General features: G+C 39.7%; 1 protein-coding gene across 3 annotated transcripts in view; it reads right to left on the reverse strand.

Annotated features, from left to right (window-relative positions):
- Positions 1–23,257, reverse strand: part of LOC145979538 (ubiquitin-conjugating enzyme E2 T-like) — a 48,189-nt gene extending 24,932 nt beyond the window's left edge. Inside the window, exons 1-4 of one of the 3 annotated variants that reach the window (XM_083112502.1) lie at positions 23,193–23,257; positions 22,321–22,451; positions 21,272–21,341; positions 17,092–17,296 (exon numbers count right to left, since the gene is read on the reverse strand). In XM_083112502.1, coding sequence (XP_082968628.1) covers positions 17,092–17,296; positions 21,272–21,341; positions 22,321–22,451; positions 23,193–23,242 — 456 coding nt within the window. In that variant the 5' untranslated portion in view covers positions 23,243–23,257. Of the gene's footprint in view, positions 1–17,091; positions 17,297–21,271; positions 21,342–22,320; positions 22,452–22,823; positions 22,989–23,192 lie in introns of those variants that run through there. The other 2 variants (XM_083112503.1, XM_083112504.1) reach the window with 2 other exon arrangements.
- Between the last annotated feature and the right edge of the window lie 110 nt (positions 23,258–23,367).

Genomic DNA, 23,367 nt, shown 5'->3' on the forward strand with positions numbered 1-23,367 from the left:
CAAAGGTGAGAAGCCGCGATGGAAACAACCAGCCAAACTCTTCAATAACAGTATAGGTGGGGGGTTATGTTACGATTGTTGTGTGGCAGCTAATGTCTCCGAGAAATCTAGTTACACAAATGTTTGCGTCTTTCTATTTCATGCAATATCTCAAAACCCAGAGTATTTGAGTAGTGCAAAAGGTGTGACGAAGTTTAGCATTAATATGGCAGTTAATTAATTAGGGAGAGGACGTTTCACGAAAAAACACCTTGCGACGCCAAGGAGTTCACATTTAAGCTGATTTTATGTATCTGTTGGGAAGGCGGGGGGGGGGGGGCTAGTGCTGCATTCATAACTCTTACGAGTACGAGTACATATAATTTGTCCACTTAATTTTTCCTGGAAATTGTTTCTTTGTTTAAGTGTGATTTTAAGCCCACTTTAAGTAAAAACTATTGAAATTAAGAAATTAATGTATTTTCACTAAAAGTGATTCTGATATCCACAAATTACTTATGTGCATTATTGTATATTTCTTTTATTTTAAAACTGACATGAAACTGATTTTTGTCAATCACACAATTTAAATAAATCAAACTGATTTATACAACCTTGAAATTTTGTAAGCATATCATGCAATTAGTCATGTAAAGGCGTTCTCAAAATTGTAAATGACTATTTTCGTTAATGGTTTTTATATTTTTCTTCACGAGTAGCTTGGAGAGATAAAAGGAAACATTGGGAACTTCTCTGTACTTGCATTTAAATTGCGCACATAGGCATGGACATGAAAAATTGAAAGAGAGAATGTTTCCTTTACCAAGGAATCTTTCGAATTTTAAGCCAAGACCTCTCCCCGATGGCGCAGTGGTAACGTCGTCACCTTGTAATCAGGAGGTTCTGAGTTCGATACATGCTGTTTCGGATACCACTTTAAACTGTAAGCCTAGACCTGATTAGAATTTCTGTGCATAAAGTGGACTGAAAACAAAAACTCAAACTCATTTTAAGCTGATAACCGCGATGATGGGAACACGAGCAATCGGATTTCATTACATTATTAATCACGGAACTCCGTAAATTGTTACTTAGAAAACAAACAAATGTTTGAAAAAGTGGAAAGTATAATTTCCCTTTGCATTATGAAAAATTTCCATTTATCCAAGGAAAAACTAAAACACCATCACAAAACTTTATGAAGAAAATACGGTTTTCCCAAGTAAGAACTTTGAAATATGTAATTATGAAAAACTGATAATTCATGCCTCCATTCAGCTTGATTTTAATATGCAACGACTGTATCTTCAAATATCTCTGCAGTTTCGATCCCTTTTCACCAACGGCGGCGCCAGAATGATTCATCTAGGGTTGCTGAAGGGTTGCAGAAATAAAGTTAGGGGGTGCGATTCTGAAAATAAGGAAAACATGAAACACGCATGCAACCTGTCAAAACTGAGGGAGCCCGGTGCCAATAGTGTGGAGGGGAGGGGAGGGATAAGGACAGTTTACTTTCCCTTGGTAGATAAAGGTTTAGCACAGTTCAGGGGCAAAAATAGCAAAAAGCGGAGGGCAACTGCATCCCTAATCGCCGCTACTGATTAACATAAATTACTGAGTGAAATTAAAATATATGTGTGAAGTATATAACTTAAGACTGACATTCATTTTCCAGGGATGCTACCCCCCACCCTGTGCCCTCCCCCTGGACGTCCATGATGATATGTATTAAGTCTTCTACTCCAAGAAAGTGGTCATACCATGCAGTGTAAACATTCAGATACACGTTGAACAAAGTAGTGAAATACAAAATAAATCCATCCTGCCCTTAAAAAGACAATTTTTGAACCTTCTCAATGTAACCAATCAAGGCACCGTCTGCCACAAGACAAAACGCGAAGGGCACAGGAACTGTGTCATCTTTAAAATCCCTTCTGCCGCACTATCCCCAACAACGAACGGTAAAATTTCTTCGTGAACATTGGGCCTCTTCCTAACAGTCTTTGAAAAAGCTTGAAATGGTACGTTTACTGGACATTTTTCGTGGAACAAATACATAGAACGTATTAAGAAGAAAACTACCCTTCATGTTACAACTCGCATTAAATAATTTCCAGAGCACGACCTGGTGAGGTGATATTTTAAAAGCACCTGAATTTTTTGCTCCAGTGGAAGGAAGAACAAGTAGGCGGAAAACAAACAGTTTATGAACAATGCAAAAAAGAAAAAAACATAACTCACATTAAGCTATAGGCAATTATCAAAAACCACTAACAGACCACTTAAGAAACAAAAGAAGAAAAAATTGATAACAACAATGCTGACGAAAGAAGAAAAACGACCGCTGATCTTTACAAATTCTGCCGCAAGTACAGAAAAGTATTGGTACCTCTTTCAGTGCTTGCCTGTTGCATACAATAATAACCTATCATTCGGCGCTCTATATGACATGACATAATATTACATATTAATGTTAGTGTTATCAGTTGAACGTAGGGTGTGCTGAAGGGGGTGCGGAAGAAAATTAAGGGGTGCGCAAGCACTCACTCGCGCACCCCTGGCGCCGCCCCCTTTTCACCTAAAATCTTGTCTGAATTCTTCTGCCCTGAGGGAAGTTTGCCTTCGCATAGCAACACTAAACTGCAACAATGATATATACGAGTAGGATGGGTGAAAGAAAACATTTCTTAAATGCTCATCTCTTTCCTGGCGACAGGAACCTACCTTTAAACGTGAAAGTTTCAACCCCCTCGCCACACTGTAATGGACGTATCCTGAAAGGCTGGCCTTCGCGGCGGATGATGGTTAGCACAGCACGCTACGTCGCCATGGGTCTCGGCGTTCGAATCCCGCGGCCTCGTCATGGGTGTGTGAGGAGTGTCCCTTCATCAATTTAATTGTATCGCCACTAATCCTGACACAAGAGCGAAGGGAACAAAATCACGAATCCTGAAAGTTCGAATTGCTTTGTAATTTTGTGTGCATACTTCTTTCCAACGGTAAGGGACTAAGGGTATAAAATATATAGGATCACAGTTAGTCCAGTGGCTAGTGAGAAAACTCTAGGAAGGAATCTCTTCACTTACGCCAACAGCAGTTACAGCATGCCATCACAGGTCGGACAACCCTAAGCCTGCGTTCGATTGGTTTTATTTTTACATAACAAGTGTTTTCAATATGCAATGAATATTTTACAAGTATGTAAAAAACAATTTAATCAGCGATCAGCAAAAACAAGGTAATGTACACAATTAACAATATTGATCTTTTTAGGTTGCACCGTGTCCTCAACGATTGTAAAGGTCGAAACTTCTCGACACTCACTCTCTTTTTCTTCAGTTATTTTCGTTGTTTTTTATCTCTTGGGGTGACGATGAGAATGCATTTACGAGTGTACAATGGGACAAACACAACTACGTATACACTCTCATGTCTCGCACAAAATAAAAAATAAAATTAAAGGGATTCTTCTTTCGCGCCAATAAGTGCTCCTTGATAGCTTTGTAACGACTGGGGCATCCAAGGAGACTAACTTTCCATTTTAGACCGTCAATTTAGGTTTCAATCTTGCAAAAATTGTGTGAATCTGAAAATTTATACATCTGTTCTATTTGATGTCAAAACAACATATCAACAGTCCTGAAGCCCATCCTGAAATTCCAGGCGGTGGTCAACTTGGGATGCTGAATGCTGGAGAAGTGCAAGTTATCACTGGAATGGACGTTATGTGCAAGCAGCTAAACCTGCGGCTTTGAAATAGGGCTCCACCGAAAGAGAAATAAGCGGGCTTTAACTATGACTACACATATTGTCTTCCAGGACCGCACAAAAGGAACAAAAACTACCAAAGTCGATTTTTTTTTTCTATTTATCATTTTTGACGCTTTGATGTCGCAGATGTCGGGAAGACACTCCTATAAAAGGTTTTCATCAAGCTTTAAACTTTCCGTTGACATCTTTGTAGACCATGTGCAGAATTGTTACGCCACGGGATGTATTAAGCTCGTGTATTATTCTGGAAAAAAAATCAAGAGGCTACTTCTCTGATATATGCAGCAATTACGCTAGTGAAATAAAAATCAGGTGTAGAGAAACAAGAGGGAATATTCTTTTCTGGGTATTACGTCGCATTAAAACAGTGACATTCATTTAATTAACATTTTTGTTGTGCCTATTTGTGGCGCGGTGGCTCAGTCGGTAACGCGTCTGACAACCATGCTAAAGGTCCCGGGTTCGATCCCTGGCCGGTTCAAATCCGGGAACTTTTCTAACGATGGAAGCGGCCCCGGCGCCCACCCAGCGTCGAATAACATGGGAACCTGGGGGAAACCCTGGGGATTAAAGGCGGTCAGGGGCGTAATGCTGATCACATCACCCCCACTCACGACCGGATCAAGAAAGTGTGGGGCGTTACCCCCACACCCCCTATACGCCTTCATGGCGTGGTGCTAAGCACAGGGGAGCACTTTACCTTTTTTACCTTTTTGTGGCGAAGAGTTTTTGACAGCAGGGAATCTAAATTGTGAACACTTTTCATGCAAAATATAAAGGAATTGTCAATAATTCAGGCATTTATATACATCGATAATACAGCCTGTAATTCTTGTTTACAAAGAGAGTTACTTCATCATTGTTTGAACAACTAATTTTTTAGGTATTCATGAATTCTAAATGAGTGATATTACACTTTACTAAAGCTGACGCCAATTATAGTCTAGTGAAGGACCCTCGCTTTCGGAGTTTCCCCTTGCCTCCTCCACCCCCCTGGCCCTCTAGGGTTGCCTCGCTTGTTCTAAGCTGCTCAGTTGACACTTTGCACCTTGTACAGTCAGGGACACTTCTGGATTATAACAATACCATTGACTTTCAAATAAATCATTACAACCTACAAGTGTCCGTGACCGTACGTTTGCGGTTGGTTTCGTTTTCGATGTTGTTTTGTGAAAGCGCTATTTGGTTATCTATTTAGTATTAGTACAGTAGCTGCGATTAGGAGGGGGCGAGGGGGGGCAGTTGCCCCCTCACTTCTTGCAATCTTGCCCTCACACTATGCTAAATCTTATTTACAAAGGGAAATATACTGTTTTTGCCCCCCCCCCCCCCCAGTTTTGGTATCTTGCCCCCTGGTTTTGGAACCCAGTCGTCGCCACTGAGTATTGAGGATTGAGGAGCAGCATCTTACGTGTGGAACATTAGCCGGTGGAAGTGAAGCGTCCCGAAAGGACACTAGGAAGCAAAATAAAATAATCAATGCAAAGGTTAATAAGATTTTCAAGGATCTTGCAGACAACGAAAAATTTAGAAAGCTACATTTGCTTCAATGCGGTCTCTACAAAGATCAGCGGCTGCTGTATCTTTTCCGTCAGCATTGTTGTTAAGAATTGTTTCTTCTTTTTTTGTCGCTTTCGATAATTACCTGTAGCTTAGTGTGAGTATATTTTCTTTTTTGAGTATTGTTGATAAAAACAACACTTAGTTCTTTATGATTGTAACTTATAGCGTTGTACACAATATAGTATACCATGGCCAGCCAGCCTTGAACAAGCTTTGTTCGTTTCGAATTTCATAGCATGTGGTTTTTGGCTGTGGTAAAAAGCAAAAAAAAACTTGCAAAAATTAAGTGCCTCCTCGATGGCACAGTCCAATAAGTGGTGGACTTTTGATATTGTCACTGAAGTTTAATGGTTAGAGCCCCGGCTTTGAGTTCCCCTTCATCAATGTCATCTAATCATCATTCATCCTCATCTTCCTGTTTGGTCTAAAGTGGCAGAAAAGCGATGCTAAATAACACATATATACAAAAATTAAGTTAGTTCCTACAGAAGTCTTCACTTTCATTGACATATTTTCATAGAAACATACTAAAAGTTGATTAGTATTTGATGTAGTGGCTAAAGGTTTCATGCATTCTATATTTTTAACATCGTACTCCATACATTTCATTCCGTACCCCTTCCGCACTCCTAGATGACTAATCGTCTGCCGCCGTTGTTACAGAGATAGAGAGAGAGTGAGTGTGTTGATTCTTACTGTGGAAGAGACGAATATAATGTTTTGTAGAATTACGGGAAATATTTGCATCCGCAGTAAGTAAATGAAGCCTGGCAAAAGCCACAAGTAGCGAGCGTGCAAGATCAATGCGCAGCAAAATTCGTTCAAATGAACCATAAAATATAGCTGACATCTTACGCTAATAACGTTGTAGCCTATTTGTTTTCAAAATTAATTTGAATATTTTATTACAAACTTTTGTCAATGAAAGTGTATAGGTGATCAATTAGAATGCAAGTTATAGTTCTTGTCTAATGTTACGGCGGGCGCTCTACATTCTGCCAAGAGAAGTGGGGATCGGGGAAGCGACCAACCCAGCGCGATAAGAAACGCAGCAGCAGTGTTGTTAACTCTAGCGAGAAGTCGCTAAACCTGGCGGATTTGTAATGCTAGTTGGCGACAAAAGACGTGAAAAAGTGACGAGCGACTTTTCTGGCTACTTCGTGTGCTCTGTAGCAACTAATCTGGAGAATTCGCAAAATATATGCTTAGGTATAGTGCTGGTCCCCAAAGAAACCTCACTTTACTTCAAAGAAAGTTCCGAAAGATCAGTTTTCCCCCTTACAACCATATATCAGGTCCACGTGGAGTCCAGTAAATCCTCCCCTGAAACCTTTCCCACCAATAGCGTTCGTCCAAGAAATGACAGCTCTCATCAAGTCCACGTGGACTAAATGAGATGTTGCTAATTCAGTTTCATAGAGATTTTTGAACACGAGGTTGCGGTTCTCTATCTTTGTTAGGTTGTGTTATTGTGTTTTGCTATTTTTCTATGCAATATGAAGACCTTGGGAGTAAAACGTCACAGTGAATGAATGGATGTCTAAACTCTGCAGGTAAAAGTGACAACAGCGCTTTGCCGAAAAACAGGTGGTGGCTCGAAACCAGATACGGTTCCGGTCAGCTTCCTCTGGGGTTATGTCAAAGATGCCGAACTGCTGCTACGTTCAGGACTTGGGGTATACGTCTAAATACCGTTTCATAGTTATTAAATAAGTAAACACCCTCGCAATTCGCTTCTGATGCGCAAACAGAAACCGACGCAAAGCGTATCCCCTTTTCCAGTAAGGTTTGTGATGTTTGTAAACATCACTGCTCACAGCTCATTGTTATCCGATACTCCTCCTGGCTCCGTTGCGGCTCAGTTATTATAAAACAGAACGTTTGACTTCGCGGTCGCGTCGTGGGTGGGTTCAGATTGGAGTTTTTTGTGTAGTGTGTGGTGACAAAGGAAGTGCTAGTGTAAATTATAAAGTTTGTGTGTGGATTTGTGCGCAGACCAGGACAGGGTAGTGTCCAGTATGGGAAAACCGCAATACAAGCAACATTGCTGGAAAGAGTGGGGAAAACTCTACAAATGGTTGGCCCCTGTCGATAGTGACACGGCGAAAGCGTACAGTAAGTACTGCAAAGTAGAACTATCTGTATGCCAAAGCTACTGATCTGAAAAAAAAACTTTCGGAAACACAGAAACATAAAGTCAGATCTGGTTACTTCTGTTCTGCAAAACAGCAGAAAAACAGTTCAAACCGGAACATTTAAATAGTTCTAGTGCTGAAGCTGGTTTAGCTTTATTCGTTGCCGAACACTGTTCTTTGCTAACCGTGAATCACTTGTCCGAATTATGTATGAAAAGCTTTGGTGACAGCTGCAGTGCAGCATGCATTCGTCTGCATAAAACCAGCATTCGTCTGCATAAAACCAAGTGCACAGAAATAATAAACAACGTTCTTGCAATGCATTTTCTCGCTGATTTAGTATCTGACATCGGTAATCAGTGTGAAGTGCAGTGTTCAGAGGAAGAGGAATGTAACGAGGAAATGTTGCTTTTATAGGCAAGTACTCGATTTTTTCACTTTTTTGCTATTTTTTAAAAGTACATTTGATTTAGCGACTTTTTCTAGAGCATTTACATTTTATTTAGCGACTTTCTAGCGGATTTTCTAAGGACTTTTAGCGACTTTACGTTCAAGTTGTTGGCAACACTGCGCAGCAGCCTTGTGTTAAGCTGCTGTAGTATGAGGTGCGTGAATATGAGGTGCGTGAAGCACCTCCTCCCGCGACGTCGTAAGTCTAGGCGCATACGCTGTGGCCGGGTTGGTCTGCTGAATTTTCCTCGCTTCCCACCTTTCTTGCCAGCATATAGATCGTCCGCCGTAAGAGTAGACAACAGCTATAATTTACGTTCTATTTGATCGCGTATAAATCTTTCAGTTGAAATTGTTGCTTATTAAAAAACTGTAGGTAGATGGTGTGACCTTGACTGGATTATTTTGGTGGCGTCGGCTTTAGGAGAATGTTTTACTTTTATTAATTTCATCATATCATCACTCATCCCTATCTTCTCAAATGAGCCAAAAGTGGCACAAAAAACGAAGTAAAATGAAGCAAATCAATCAATCAATGTGTCGAGACCACCTCTCCATCGTTCGACAAGAGTTTGTGTAATACCCAGACACAGGGCGATACTGTCTCGAACCCTTGAAAATATTGCTCACATGCACAGGTTCGGATTCACAAACTATCTTGAATCAAATCGCTCTAAGTGGCAGCTTACAAATGGTTAGTGGTTATGCAGAAAAAGAGAAATTCGAAATTAGGTTTCTGTCCGAAATCAGGATTCTTCTTGGCCGAGACCGAGTGAAACACCCTGTATTTCATATATACTTTTCATTCATTCTCTCATCTGATCATCTTCTAGGTCAACGTGACGGTACACATATTTTATGTTAAATAAATCAATATAAGTAAATATCAACATGACTTAACGGTGTTCCAATGGAGGTGAAGAAAATTCAACCATGGCTTAAATGGCCAGAATTAAGATATATTTTGAAACAGTTTTATCTAGACATCCCAACTGACAATACTAACAGCGATCAGCCTCCAACGCATCACAATATCCATCGAAATAATAGTATCTGATGCCATGCAATGGTGGTGGTAGATGCACATTGCAAGGTGGTTCGATTTCCACTTTAAACTGTAGGTCCAGTCCCGATTAGCCTTTCTGTGCATAAAGCGGTGTTAAGAACTAACCCAAACAAGTAACAAGTCCATGTGATGAAAATTCAAATATATTCTTTTTATAAAAGTAATTTTTCATTCTACCACAATTTAGTCTATCTCCCTAAGATACAACTCCCCATTTATTTCCATTTATTTCCCACACACCTCATTAAATCACAAAATCAATAAGTGTCTTTGTTATGTTTCTAGAGTAATACAGGATATAATTGTAAAGATTAGTGAGAATACCAGGTAGGAATGTGTTCTGTACATTTCGCAGGGGGAGCAGTTGCCCCCCTGCCCCCTCTAGCTACGGGCCTGCATTTATTTCCTTTCCCCTTACGTCGACTAATTGCGCGAGATGTAAAATGGCCACCGTACGTTCCTCGCCTGTCGTACCGCTTGCACCGTTACTAAGCCATCCGAAACCAGCTTGTTCCACCCCTTTTGGCGCGGAGACGCTCTCGCACATTGTTGCAACATTTATTCCCATATGATTTGGTATGGAGGGCAGTGCTTGGGTTGCGGCGTGATCGACGGCAGATTACTGACAGCTGGCGCAGCCAATGGGGGCCGAGTAATGACCGTCAAACACCAGCACGCGCTTCGAATCAACCGCCAATCATCATGTAGTTCCTCTCTATTCACGTTTTACGAACACTATTGTGTTTAGTTGGTTCCTCGCTTCGGGGTTTGGTGCTTGTGGCTTCCTCTTACATAACGTTTCGTCAACGCAGTGTGTGACCTAAGAAATAACAAATGAATAACGATTCCTCGCAATACTCTTAAGTTTGCACCTTCCTCTCTTGGGGGTGCTGTGCTTGTCCGCCCATTCTTTGTCAATATCCCAACTTCCATGGAGTGTATAGCAGCCACACCCAGATTCCCGCTATCCTCGGGAGTAGCTCTATTACGTGTAAAAATCTCAGTCCAATCAGAGCACTTTTAAAACTTCCTCGCTTTGGCGTGAAAAGTCCAGCTTCCTCTTAATGGAGGGTGGGAAAACAGGGGGGGGTGTGTCTCTCTCTCTCTCTCTCTCTCTCTCTCTCTCAATCTCTCTCTCTCTCTCTCTCTCTCTCTCTCTCTCTCTCTCTCTCTCTCTCTCTCTCTCATAGAACATCACTACTTCCAAACAAACATGATGTGGCTCTTACAGAAACATCTGTTTTTGGAGTGGAACGATTACGAAAAGGTTTACGCTGGCCTCCCCGATGGCACAGTGGTAGCGTCGTCGCCTTGTAATCAAGGGGTTCAAGGTTCGATACCCGGTGGAGGTACATAGTGGTTCGGATTCAACTTTAAACTGTAGGTCCAGTCCCGTTTAGTCTTACTGTGCATAAAGTGGACTTAAAACACTAAATCAATCAACCAACAAATAGGTTTACGGTTTCTTTGCAAATCTTCAATTAATGTAAAATTTAAAAACATAATTTTTGCTGACTTTCTAACTTGACAAATTATTACTTCGAATTCTTCATAACACGTATAGTGCTGACCTTGAAGATCATACAATAATTAGTTGGACTGAAATTTCACTTGGGAAGCAATCAATTAACATTGGGAAAAATCACAATAGGAGAAAGCAACTAATGTGATGCAGGAACTGGTCATATGTTTCCACAGGGGATTCCCATCACCACTGAGAGTTTGTCGCCACCCTTGGCCGATTAGCCGGCCCCGTGGCGGAGTATTTATCTCATTTCGCTACGACGCCAGTGGTAACGGGTTCGAATCCTGTCTCGACATACGTGTCCTTCGTGAGCGTCTCTTCATCGATTACATCATATCATCATTAGCCAAGAGTGGCAGAAAGGCGAAGTAAAATAAACAAAATCAATCAATCTTGGCCAATTAAAGCTGCTGTGAACTCCAACGATGAGAACTGTGCAAAGGGACTTAATTCAGATCATAACAAAGAAAACTACTTCATCAAAGTGTATGTTCAATATTATACTATTGTTTCCTGACATCTTTGTTACTACTGTACATTTTGTTACATTGTTTTGTCCGTCTTTCTCCTTTAATTGTTACTAATTCTTGCCTTATTATTATCATTATTATTATATATCGATTTTGTATAATAGAACACCCCCTTAAAAAAAATACTTTCTTTCAACTGATATTCTCTACCTCCTTCTTTCCTTCTTTACTCTCAATTGATAATTCTAACCTCAACAAGAAAATTCAACATAATTATAGTAGCCACTGTAATCAACCAAATTTATTCAATCAAAACTTCAGCGATGAAGGTTCTGTCTCGGGAGCCTGCCACTCTTCTCGTTCCATGCAAGAGTCAGCCAGCAAGCAGTGAAATGCGAATTGCTTTGCCAGTGGAGAAATTTTAGCCTCCGAAACCAGAATGAGAAGAAACAGGTGGGTGTCCTTTTCTTGGAAACCTCACTGCGGGAGTCACGCGGAGGGGAGGGGGTGGTGAAGGGAGGAAGGTTCTCTTCCTAGTCCTCTGATATGTCGCTAGGTGTCTCTGTATCGCATCGGGCCAGGAAACTACTTTCATGCCAACCTCCAGGCCACTCTTAAGGCTATTTGGCCAGTAATACATTTTAATTGTTATTCTATTTTTCCTTATCTTTTCTTTCATCCAAAGTAGCATAAAAATCAGAACGTTCCTTCATTTTGTGATGAGCTTATTTCAACCACATTGCACATTAATGTCGCTATCTTGAATGGAACACTGTGATTCCATAAACATGTAAAATTGAAGCAAGTGTCACAAAATCATGGAAAGACCCTGTACAGCTTCATGTTGGCTGTCCAGATAATTCTTTGCATAATACAAAATACAGTTTTTGGGAGCAAAAATTTTGGAAAAAAGTGCACATTATACATGAGTAAATACAGTAGTTATTAAAGTGATGAGCATAGAATGTCAACCAAGTACATCACTATGTCAAAACAGGAGATCCACAAGTTCAGTTATTGAACCTCTGGCCTTCTTGTAAAATGCTAGAATTGGGATATTCCTCGCATTCCACTTAGGATTTTTGTAAGATATAGCATTCAAAACGTACTCACTATCCAATTGAAAATACAATATCTTCTGTACAAAATTGTTCCTTTTCAATTTTCTTCTAGGTAACACTAAGGCTAGTAGATCTATTTTAACTGTGTTGCTCTATTATATAATTATAGATTAATAGGTATATAAGATTAATATTCCTAATAATAAAATGTGGTCAATTATAATAATAGGTAATAAGTAATATTATTATAAATGGAACAGGTAAAAAGATGATATAGAGAACACACATATTCATTATACGTCTAGTTAAGATAACTACAATTTACATAAAAAAACTACACGAATGTTCAAGTGAATGCTTTACAAGGAATTCTAAGCATATGTAATATTACAGATTTTGGAATATCATAGCGAATTTTCAAAAGGAGAGGAACATTCGAAAACCGCTGCCCTGCCGTTGGCCAAAGGTCCAGTCAAGCCTCAAGTTGCTCGCCCTGCTTTATGGACATTTACTACGCTGAAGAACTATTGTTCAGTCCCATATTCCATACACATGTTTCACACTGACTACCTATTGGTGTTGACTGTTGCCTAGATAGGAATTAGTGTTTCCATCTGCCAAACATTTAGCATCAGTCATAAATTGTGCACTGTGGATGATCATATGCACAATTAAATACAGTTCACATTGTACAGGGTGTCCCAATAAAATGTACACATACTTTAAATGATTATAAAGACAGTGCTTATTAAGATACAGTTCATTTTCAAAATTTAACAGAGAATATATGACCGATGTACCAATTACCAGATGAACAGATTACCATTTCGGTCTTTCTTCAAACTTCCACGAGATTCTTTTTGTCTCTCTGAAAAGTGACACAGCCGTCTCTGATGGCCCGGTATTCTTTCTCACGGATCCAAGGGAGAGCCTAATCAACAAAACTAAGTCAAGATAAAGGAGCCAGTGCGATCCCGCAATAAACTCCAATCTCCCTCCAATATCCATTTGGGCCCGTCACCATAAAACTCATTAGCTGCATTTGGTTGAAATTGGAAAAGGCAGATGGCCACCAGAAATGTGCCATGATTAATACGTTCCGGGGCTTTACATTTTAAATACCCCGATAACTTCAGTGGGAAACATTGCTCGCTCTCAGCGTTCACGGGTAAAGACAATGACTCCCTCTTTTCCAGTCATGGGAACCAACTGTTCTGGCATAAACAGACCGGCATATCACCACGTATCGATGTCGTAACTTCCTGCTATCCAGTCTCCCAGTCTCCCTCATTGACAGCTTAGTGACAGTACTAAAAAGTGTGGGATGTTGAACTCCAACCTTGTTCGAGAATATATCTTTGCACCAGTGAAGTTAAGACAGGCAGGAAAAGCATAAACATAACAAGTTGTCAAAAGTGGAGTGCTCGCACCCAAGTTATGAGCAGCTTAAATTAACTCGAATCAGTAACTTTTCACTCTACGAGTCACCCACATGAACAAAGGTTTCTTTTCTTTTTGTGCAACGCTCCATCCCTCCCCTGTGTAAACGTGAAGGCATGTGTGAGTGAAACTAAAGTGCACTGACCAATAGGAAGGGAGGACATTTTCTCCCTACTGCCGGAAGATTGAGAAAGCTCGGAAGAAAAGACGCTTGGACCTACAAGACACTTCAACACAACACTCTAGTCTCAGCATTCTTAACTATCGGAGGGGAAAAGACTTCTCCTAACTTGCCCAAGTTTTGTGCTTCACAATTCGCTTTGTGTACTCAGTGAGAAAAATGCATCTGTAAAGACGATTGATTGATTGATTTATTTATTTTACTTCACGTTTTGTGCCTCTTGACTAATTTGCGAAGCTGGGGATGGGTGATGAAATTGATGAATGGTAATTCACAAACAACCAAGCCTGAATGGGATTCGAACCCGGGACCCTTGGTGTCGCAGCACGATGTGCTAACCACTCAGCCACAGGGTCCGGCGGTAAAGAGGATACTAACACTAGATATGAACTAGTACTTCGTGTGCAGCACGGCCCACGATCCTCTAGTGTTTCAACCTGGTGTTGACTGGGTAAACCGGCACACTGCGCTAGTGTTCTGTTTTAGTTATGGGTGTTTGTGATAGAAGGTGAGGTGCTGTAAGTATGTAGTGATCCATTAAATATGTTCTTTCACCATTTCATGTGTCCTGATTTCACTTGTGAACTCTAATAATAATAATTACTTAACTGGCTGTGAAGACCAAGGAATAAGAAATGTAATAGTTCCTATCCCTTGGCCGACCTCTGGACCTTACACATAACACAACCTCCCCATATTTTGATCTTGTACACATGTCAGGTGTTGTGTTTATTTTCAGGTTTTTATTGTAATTAACGAACATCCATGCCTGGTAACAATTAATTGATTCGAAACCACCATTTTTTGCTTATACATAGCTATTTACTGAACCGGGACTTGCCTACCACACACGTTGTATAGTGATTGTTTACTGTACAACTGCAATTATTATTCTAGATTCAGGTACTTATAAATTTACGTTAAACCTCTTTTGTTTATAAATACAGACATAAATAATTTTTTGCCAATGCTTGTTTTCACATTGATGACCCACTGGTCCAAGCACTGCTGTAAAGGAAAGCAATGGAATTTAACACCAAAAATCATAATTTCAATCCATATTTGTGTGCATTCTGGTTCAATGGCAGCCTTAAATTCATTGACTCTTGCAGATTGTGTACTGTAAACTTTATCTTTTTATGTATTCCCGTACAAAAAGTCTAGTGGTATGAAGTCTGGTGAACATGCAGGGTATTCCTTTTTACCCCTTTGTACAATGCATCTGTTCGGCACATTTTGCCAAGTACCACTCACAAAATCCCACTCACAAAATCCCACTCTCCACTCCGGATTATCTGCACTGAGAGCATGGATTTTCCAATTCCAGTTCTTCAAAATGCAACGGACATTTGATTTTGAAATTCCTGTTGTAGGGTGTATACATTATTTTGGGACACCCTGTATATACCATCACCCACTGGCATGAGATGAGGAAATTAACTGGATCATCGTTCCGCGTGGTAGCCAAAAATAATGCAAAAGAACCCAACTACGCAGGTAACTGCACTGATTTTTAACATCAATCCGAGAGCAAGCACCTTTCCTCGACTGACTGACTGCCTTTCCCTGACTCTCTAAGTTCAAGCCAAATATGGTAGGATTCGGGAGTCGTCATGCCGGTGGTGTGGGTATATTCAGTAAAAATCTGAGCTTCTCTTTAATTTTTTCTCTCTTTTTGATCACATTTCATGTGATTTTTTTTGAAAATACAACTTCACTACCAAAATGTTATGAGTAATTAGGTTGGTTAGTTTGCTTTAATATTTCCAGTTCTGTATGTATATACAGGGTGTCATTTTAATGGCACTCACGGACCATGGAAACGTATAGAGGACATTAAAACAAACAACTTTTCTCAGTAATATTTTTCTCATTGGTGGATCGTTTAAGCCACAGGCGTTCAAAAAAGACCATTTTGCCGCCAAGATGCTGGCAACCACACACAACCTTTGATTGTATCAGTGACGTCATTTCCTGTGGCGAAACAGCGCACGGCAAGGTTGCAAGGAACACACAAATTTTGTGAACAATTACAAAATACCAGCCACATTATTAGCTGTAAAACGAAGCGAGAAATGTGTCCAGTAGACTGAACATCATAGCCTACCAGCCAGAAGATCAGCAGTCATCTCAGGGGAAGGGGAAGTGAACCAACGACATGAGAAATGGTAAAAAACGTATTCAAAATGAAGTGTCACTATCGGATTTTGTCACAGTCTACATCAAATATCAACAACAATAAATTTTATTGGACTTGCAGCTTACATGTAGCTGTTTACACCCAGCTATATGTCAAATATTTGCAAATTTCGTTGCAAGGTTGATATCTACAGGTTTGTGTCCAGATGCCTTCAGGTAATTTTGTGCTGATAACAGAAGTATCCGAGGTTCACATTGTTACATTACGGCTAAAACACGTACAACCACAGTAACAAATTAATGATGAATCAGTAGCGAATATACTGCCTTTTTCACAGTTGCAAACTATTACATGTGTATCTGGTGCGTAGATAAACACAGTCCTCGGATAGCTTGTTTTACTACTACTAATATCCCTGTATTTTTAACCATTTTTGGCAGTTGCCTCATAATGCCCTGAATACATTATATTATGTGTTGCTTACCTTCGAATTTTGAGTTCTTTCATTTCTATTTTGTCATCTGATCAGTGTCATAGACAACTAGTATCAGGACGAAGTGGATAGACTAAATTGTAGATGCCAACTTGGTAACTACTGTAGATTTGCAAATATTTGACATGCAAGCTGAGACAAAATTCCATATGACCACTTCTATTTGAATTCTATTTTCTTCGTATCGTTTGTTTACTACCTGTTAGGTTACAGAACATGTTTTCTCGTTTTGTTTTAAGGTACATAATGTAGCTGATTGTAGCTATGCCATTTTTCACAGAATATGTGTGTGTTCCTGGCAAATCTGGAACGCTTCACGACAGGATATGACATCACAAATACAATCAAATGATGTGTGTGGCTGCCAGCATTCAGGTGGCAAACCGGTCTTTTTTGAACTTATGTAGCTTCAAATCGACACACCAACGAGATAAATGGTACGGAGAAAAGTTGTTTGTTTTGTGTCCTCTATACGAATCTGTGGTCCGTGGGCACTATTAAAATGACACCCTGTATATAACATTTTTTAAAGCCAAAAATGTATTTCATGCAGCCAAAATTTACAAAGCATGACAACTTCTGCAACTTAATTTGTGCACAATTACTGCTCTCAACATCTCTGCAGGATTGCCTTTGCTCCACATTTCAGAGTAAAAAAAAAAGCACCTGTTGCAGTGTGAAAGTATTGAAAAGTTATTGTAAACACTAAAATTACTCTGTCATTTTGCTGTCTTGTTAGCACAGGCAGGTAGCTAAGCCAGTGATTTACTTTTTTATAAGTGTTGCTGTCAATTAATATAATACTCAATTAACTTACGATCTCAGCCATCAGAGGATCATCTGGGTTAGGTTGAGTCATAAGCAGTTGTATTGCCGTGAGTATTCCAGAGATATTTATGGTTGGTCGCCAAGAACCAGCAGGTGGTACACGAAGTAGGTCAAGACATATACGTCCAGCCCCATCTACATTTGGGTGGTAGACTGGAGTTACAAATCTCAACCTGGGTGGTTCGAATGGATACCTGTAAACAGAAATTCAGATTTGTATGGCAATTTTACAGGCGCAGGCACAAATGTTTGAATTATGGCATACCTATTTGGAATGTACGGTGGCTTGAGTATAATGGACTGAAGAATATATTTTTTCCTTGTATGTAGAATTATTTCTCTTGTAGTCTACAGTTATTACAAGCATAAAAACAGTTTTTCGTTGTGATGTTTCAGGAAAACACATGCTCCCTGCATCAGACATTTATTTTTAGTTTGATTAAAGATACAGTTACAACAATGGTTAAAAATTTTCAACAAAAAAGAATCAATTATACAATGGATGTTGTCAATGTTACATTGTTGGAATATAGCAACTTAACTGTGAAATAAGCAGTCTGTTTTATTATTATTTTAGATAATTTTGATCACATTTTCTTGAAATTCGAGCACTTGTTATAACTGTATCTTTAATCAAACTAAAAATAAATGTCTGATGAAGGGAGTGTGTTTTCTCCTGAAACTTCACAACGAAAAACTGTAGACTACAAGAGAAATAAGAATATAAATTAATGTTTGAAAGGATGTAACTTAACATAGCTTAAAGTTATCACCGTAAAGTGCAATAAGAGATATAATGCATGGTTCCAAGTAGATTGATCTCTTTTCAATAAATTTTGAATCAAAGTAAGAGTACAGCTCAGTGCCATGCCATGGCATTAGGATAAATGGAAGCATGGTGGCCTAGTCAGTAGGGTGTCTTGACTGTCATTCAGCAGACCCAGATTCCATTCCTGTGAATTTCCAAGCCTTGTTACTGCATAAAGCAAATCTGAGATTCATCCACCTCAAATAAATGGGTACCTGGGGAAGGGGGGGAGGCAGTCGGAGCATGATGCTGATTACATCACCTCCAAAAAATGGGTGACAAAGAAAATGAGAGGCGCTGCCTCCAGATTCCCCTATATTAGTAATGGGCATTATTCAGCTAATATTAGTTGGTCACTCAATTATTAAAACCATGAAAGAAAACACCAACCAACTAATGAACATTACTTGACTGAAAAAATCAGCCAACTAATATTAACCCTTTCGAGGTGGATAACGAAATATTAGTCATGCATGGAAATTCCCCAAGGACGGGGCTCATTTTATTTATTCAGAATTTCCAAGGTTTTCGTTCGGTAAGGTAAGCATGTCGATGTGTACCCATTTTTGGAAGCAAGAGGATTTTTTTTTATTACCAGGTGTATAAGCTTAAATCTGCTGTTTGCTCATAGATGGCGTTAGTGAGCGTATGAAGCTACCATGGGCACACCATACCTGGTGTTTGTATGAGTTGGACATCTGTCAACACGAATCAGTGCACATCGTCAGCACGTGCAGACAACAACAGACAGTGTTCCTGTGGTAAGCATGTCTAGTTTTGTGCCAGAAAAAGAGCATATGCGGGAAGCTCTGCTTTTCTGCTTCCATTTGAAGAAATCGGCTGCCGAATCGCATCGAATGCTTGTGGAGGCCTACGGTGACAGTGCTGTATCGGAAACAACGTGCAGCGATTGGTTTCGTCGGTTCAAAGACGGCAATTTTGACCTGAGCGACAAGAAGCGTGAAAATCGGCCCAGGAAGGTTGAGGACAATCAATTGCAGGCTCTTTTGGACGAGGACGATACCCAAACGCAAAAGATGCTTGCCGAGCAATTGGGTGTTACCCAAGCAGCTATTTCCATGCATCTACGTGCCATGGGAAAGGTTCAAAAGATCGAAAAATGGGTGCCGCATGAATTGACCGATCGGCAGCTGGAGAGACGCCAAAACACATGCGAAATCTTGCTTGCCAGACAAAAAAGAAAGTCTTTCCTGCATCGGATTGTGACTGGCGATGAAAAGTGGATATATTTCGAGAATCCTAAACGCAAGAAATCGTGGGTTGATACCGGCCAACCATCAACATCTTCCTCGAGACCAAATTGCTTCGGCTGGAAGACGATGCTGTGTGTTTGGTGGGATCAACAGGGTATCGTCTACTTTGAGCTGTTGTAACCTGGTGAAACTGTCACTGCCCACAGCTACCACCAACAACTGATCAAATTGCACCTTGCTCTGTGTGACAAAAGGCCGGATTATCAACAAAGACATGAAAAGCTGATTTTCCTCCACGACAACGCCCCATCGCACACGTCAAGACTGGTCCAAAACTGTTTGGGGACACGCAACTGGGAGGTGCTACCCCATCCCGCCTATTCACCAGACCTGGCCCCTTCCGACTACCATCTGTTTTCGTCGATGGGCCACGCCCTCACTGAGCAGCACTTCGATTCGTATGCAGACGTCCGAACATGGCTTGATGAGTGGTTTGCCTCGAAAGAGGAGGACTGTTTTTGGCGTGGTATCCACAAATTGCCCGAGAGGTGGGCAAAATGTGTAGCTCGCGAGGGCAAGTACTTTGAATAAATTTCTTGTTGCTTTCTATGAACAAACCATGTGTTTTTCTGACTACAAAACAGCAGATTTAAGCTTATACACCTGGTAAGTTTGGATAGCTCCTATCCGGTAGCACTCATCGATCTGGGCAAACCACCACTAGTCGCTGATTGCCCCAAGTTATGTAATGGAGAATACGCAGTATCAAAACTATAATACAAATAGTATTTAAAAAAAAAAGAGAAGAAAACCCAAGGTCAACGAGAATGTTTCCGTCAGAAATTTGCCCATCGATCTGAACTGAAAGCTTGAAAAGGAGTATGACTGTTCGCAAGGGCACGAACTCTTACACCTGGCTGTCCAGAGAAAGGAAGAACATTTGCCCCCCCCCCCCCCCCCCCAATATCTATCCCCCCTCTTCACTTCTTCCCACTACAGCGCACTCGCATCACCATTATCTTCATTCTCCTCTAATTCTTCTTCATCTTCCCCCTTCCTCTTCTGGTTCATCTCGATCATCTTCTGGCACACCCTGTATATCATCTTCTGAACCAACCTGTATATCTTCAACTTCTGTTTCATCCCCCGTGTCAAACCCCTTCTCCAACAAGTCACGAATTTCTCCTGGCCGAAGACATGCCATCACAAAAAACTCTTTCTTCTCACGACAAGGTTTCAAAAGCACTCACGTTCATAGCATGATAAGAGAATGATTTGTGCAGCCAAACTCCTTGCCTGCAAGTGTGTATTACATTTCACCCACGCCTCTCTCCTCCCCCAAAGACCGTAGCCACCTGTGCAGCACAGATGCCGCAAAAAGCACTCTCGAATAACGCTATACACAAAGGCTCCCCCCCTCCCACTTCCCCGCCTGTTGCTAAGTGGAAAACACAGGACAAACAAAGCTCTAATCCCTTTCTTTCTTCCAGAGCATCTTGTCATCTGGAGGCTCCGCCTCGGAAGGGTTAATAGAAATAGTTGTAAAACCAAAGACAGTTCATCGACTACTGAAGTAAAGGGCTTATTGTTTTGGAGTGAAGCACGAGAGGTCTTTCTTGGAAACATCAGTGACTGTGGGAAATTCCATTGCATGGTACTGCACTGCAGTTGCCAAATTAAGAGGCAAGAGTGTTCCTGCTCTGAACATTCATATCACTATTTTTTTTTTATATTGCTGTCCTTTCTCAAAGGTTACGCATTCAGAATTCAAGTTGAAATTCATAGATCACTGATCATCCTAGATATCCTGGTGCAAGATATTAATATTTCTCATTGCTTAGTAGTTCAAATGTGAAATACCATTCCTTAGGATGTAGGAATTCATAAGATTAATTTGGTTCGGAAAGAAAAGTCCACATTTTGCACAGATAGGCTAATCAGGACCGGACCTCCAGTTTAAGGTGGAATCCAAACCATTATGTGCCTCCATTTGGTATCAAATATGTGACCTCTTGACCATGAAGAGAAACACTACAATGAGCACAGGCATGTTGGTATCTCAAATAACATAAGGCCAAACTGAATCATACAGTCGTAAGATGTCAAATGATAAATATACATTAAAATAAACAATTGAACTATCTAACCTGTCTGGAATATTAATTTCTAGCTCGAACACACCAGATTCATAAGGGCTTCCTTCTGTTCCAATAATTTCTGAAAAATAAAGTGCATTTCAATACATGTAGTATCTTGTTTCCACAGGAATGAAAGACTTACATAACCTACTTTTCTACATAGAAACATTCTTTTGAGAAGCAGGAAAATGTTCATATTATGAAGAAATATTTTAATTCTACATTACAATAAGTGTTATATTTCACAAATTCTGGTAAAAATTCAATAATTCAATGCTAACTGAGCACCAGTAAAAAAAAGTATCTTCAGATGAAAATTGTAATGTGAAAAATTACACTTCTATCAGTGAAAAAAACATAATCCCAAGTTGAAAAATGTTCCGCTATGCATATAACGGGAACGAGTTTACAATACCGGACCACTCTCCAATTTCTATGAAATGTCGCCTACTCACTAATTGTGAACTCCTAAACACGAATATGCATGTAATAATTGGCGGTCAAGTATGGAAATCGAGAAAAAAACGAAATAAACTATGTTTTCTTAACGTAACGTAACCCTACCATGAGAACAATAGCTCCACAGAAGATGCCATTTTCCCAACATGAAGAAATCAACAGGCAAGACAAGGTATAGTTCTCGTAGCTAAAATATTAATTTTTCTTTGTATTTATGCTAATGGAACCTAACCTAACAGGCCTAACCTAACCTCGTAGGCATTCCTCATCTTACGTCAGCAAGATTATTGTGCATAAGGGAAGACCATTAACGAATTGCGAAAGAAAGATGGTTCCGAATTGCTGTGTAGGGACAATCAGCGTGGTAAATCGCAAGGTTATTTTACAATTTCTAGACGTAAATGTACAATTTTAACAAGCGACCGCCAAATATGAACTACAGTTACGTCATCAGGACACCGAAATTAGTAAGTAGGCGAAATTTTATAGAAATTGGAGAGTGGTCCGGTATTGTAAACTCATGCCCCATTTTTTTTTTTTTTTTTTTACAAAAGTCATAAAAATGTAATAGCCTACGAAAAATTTGTAATGTCACCTACTTGCATCCAAAATATCAACAGAATCTTCTCGTGGGAAACAAGAAATTCCCGGAGGAGGACTATTCACCATCATTTCTAGTTCCCTTTTTAGTCTCGGCGTCTTTTGCATAGTTTCCAATAATTCCGTTGCCCTAAGAAATAAAAAAAAAAACTTGCACTAATTCATACCATACATTCACTAACCATTCGGACGTCTGACCTAGAAAGACTCCTTAAGACTAATTATTTTCAAATGGAAATTCAACAAAAACGTTTGGTTTATTTCAAGCAATTTGATCAAATTTACATGAATTACGTGTATATGTGCCATTAGAAGTAATTTTTATGCATGGTTTGGATAGTTCTTTTTTTTGTCTGCATTTTTTAAAGTTATCAGTACGACTATTTTCGAAGGACGTCACACAAAGGCTTGCCATTAAACAAAGCCTGGAGATTTTGTACAGCAAAATCAGAAATTCTGTCTCATTAGGTCATTTTTATGGATTCACAAAACAGTAAATTACCAGAAATTCCTTACCCTACTGAAGTCGAAGAAGACGAATTTGTTTTGTTCCGCCACGGGCTTTCTTAATTGTCCAGTGGTGTGAGAGAGAACAAAAAAATCCGTTCTTATAATATATATATTTGTGTGACTTGTGAGAAAACTGGCCTATAACACTAACCTAATCAAAGTCAAACCATAGACCATGAATATATATCCAAGTAAATTATTATATATTGTTTTGTTGCTCTAGGAGTGGTGAGGGACTATTTGTAAAACAGAGATCGCCATGAAACAATACAAAATCTGTAAGCGCTGCTTCCACATCTATGAATTCAATTTTTCTTAAAAAAAATCAATAGTGTAATGTATATTACATACTACCATGTACCTATTATCGAAATTTATCAATACAAACTTATTTAAACTGTACATGCCCATTATAATAATAATAGAAAATAAATAAATAAACACAAACGCAAATTTTTTTTAACTGTCTTTTGTTTAAACATCTTGATGTCACTGCCTTCCACATGATACTAATGTAGGAAATGATAGAGTGGACA

The sequence above is a fragment of the Lepisma saccharinum genome, chromosome 26 (assembly GCF_977018435.1).
Source record: "Lepisma saccharinum chromosome 26, izLepSacc3.1, whole genome shotgun sequence".
NCBI lineage: Eukaryota > Metazoa > Arthropoda > Insecta > Zygentoma > Lepismatidae > Lepisma > Lepisma saccharinum.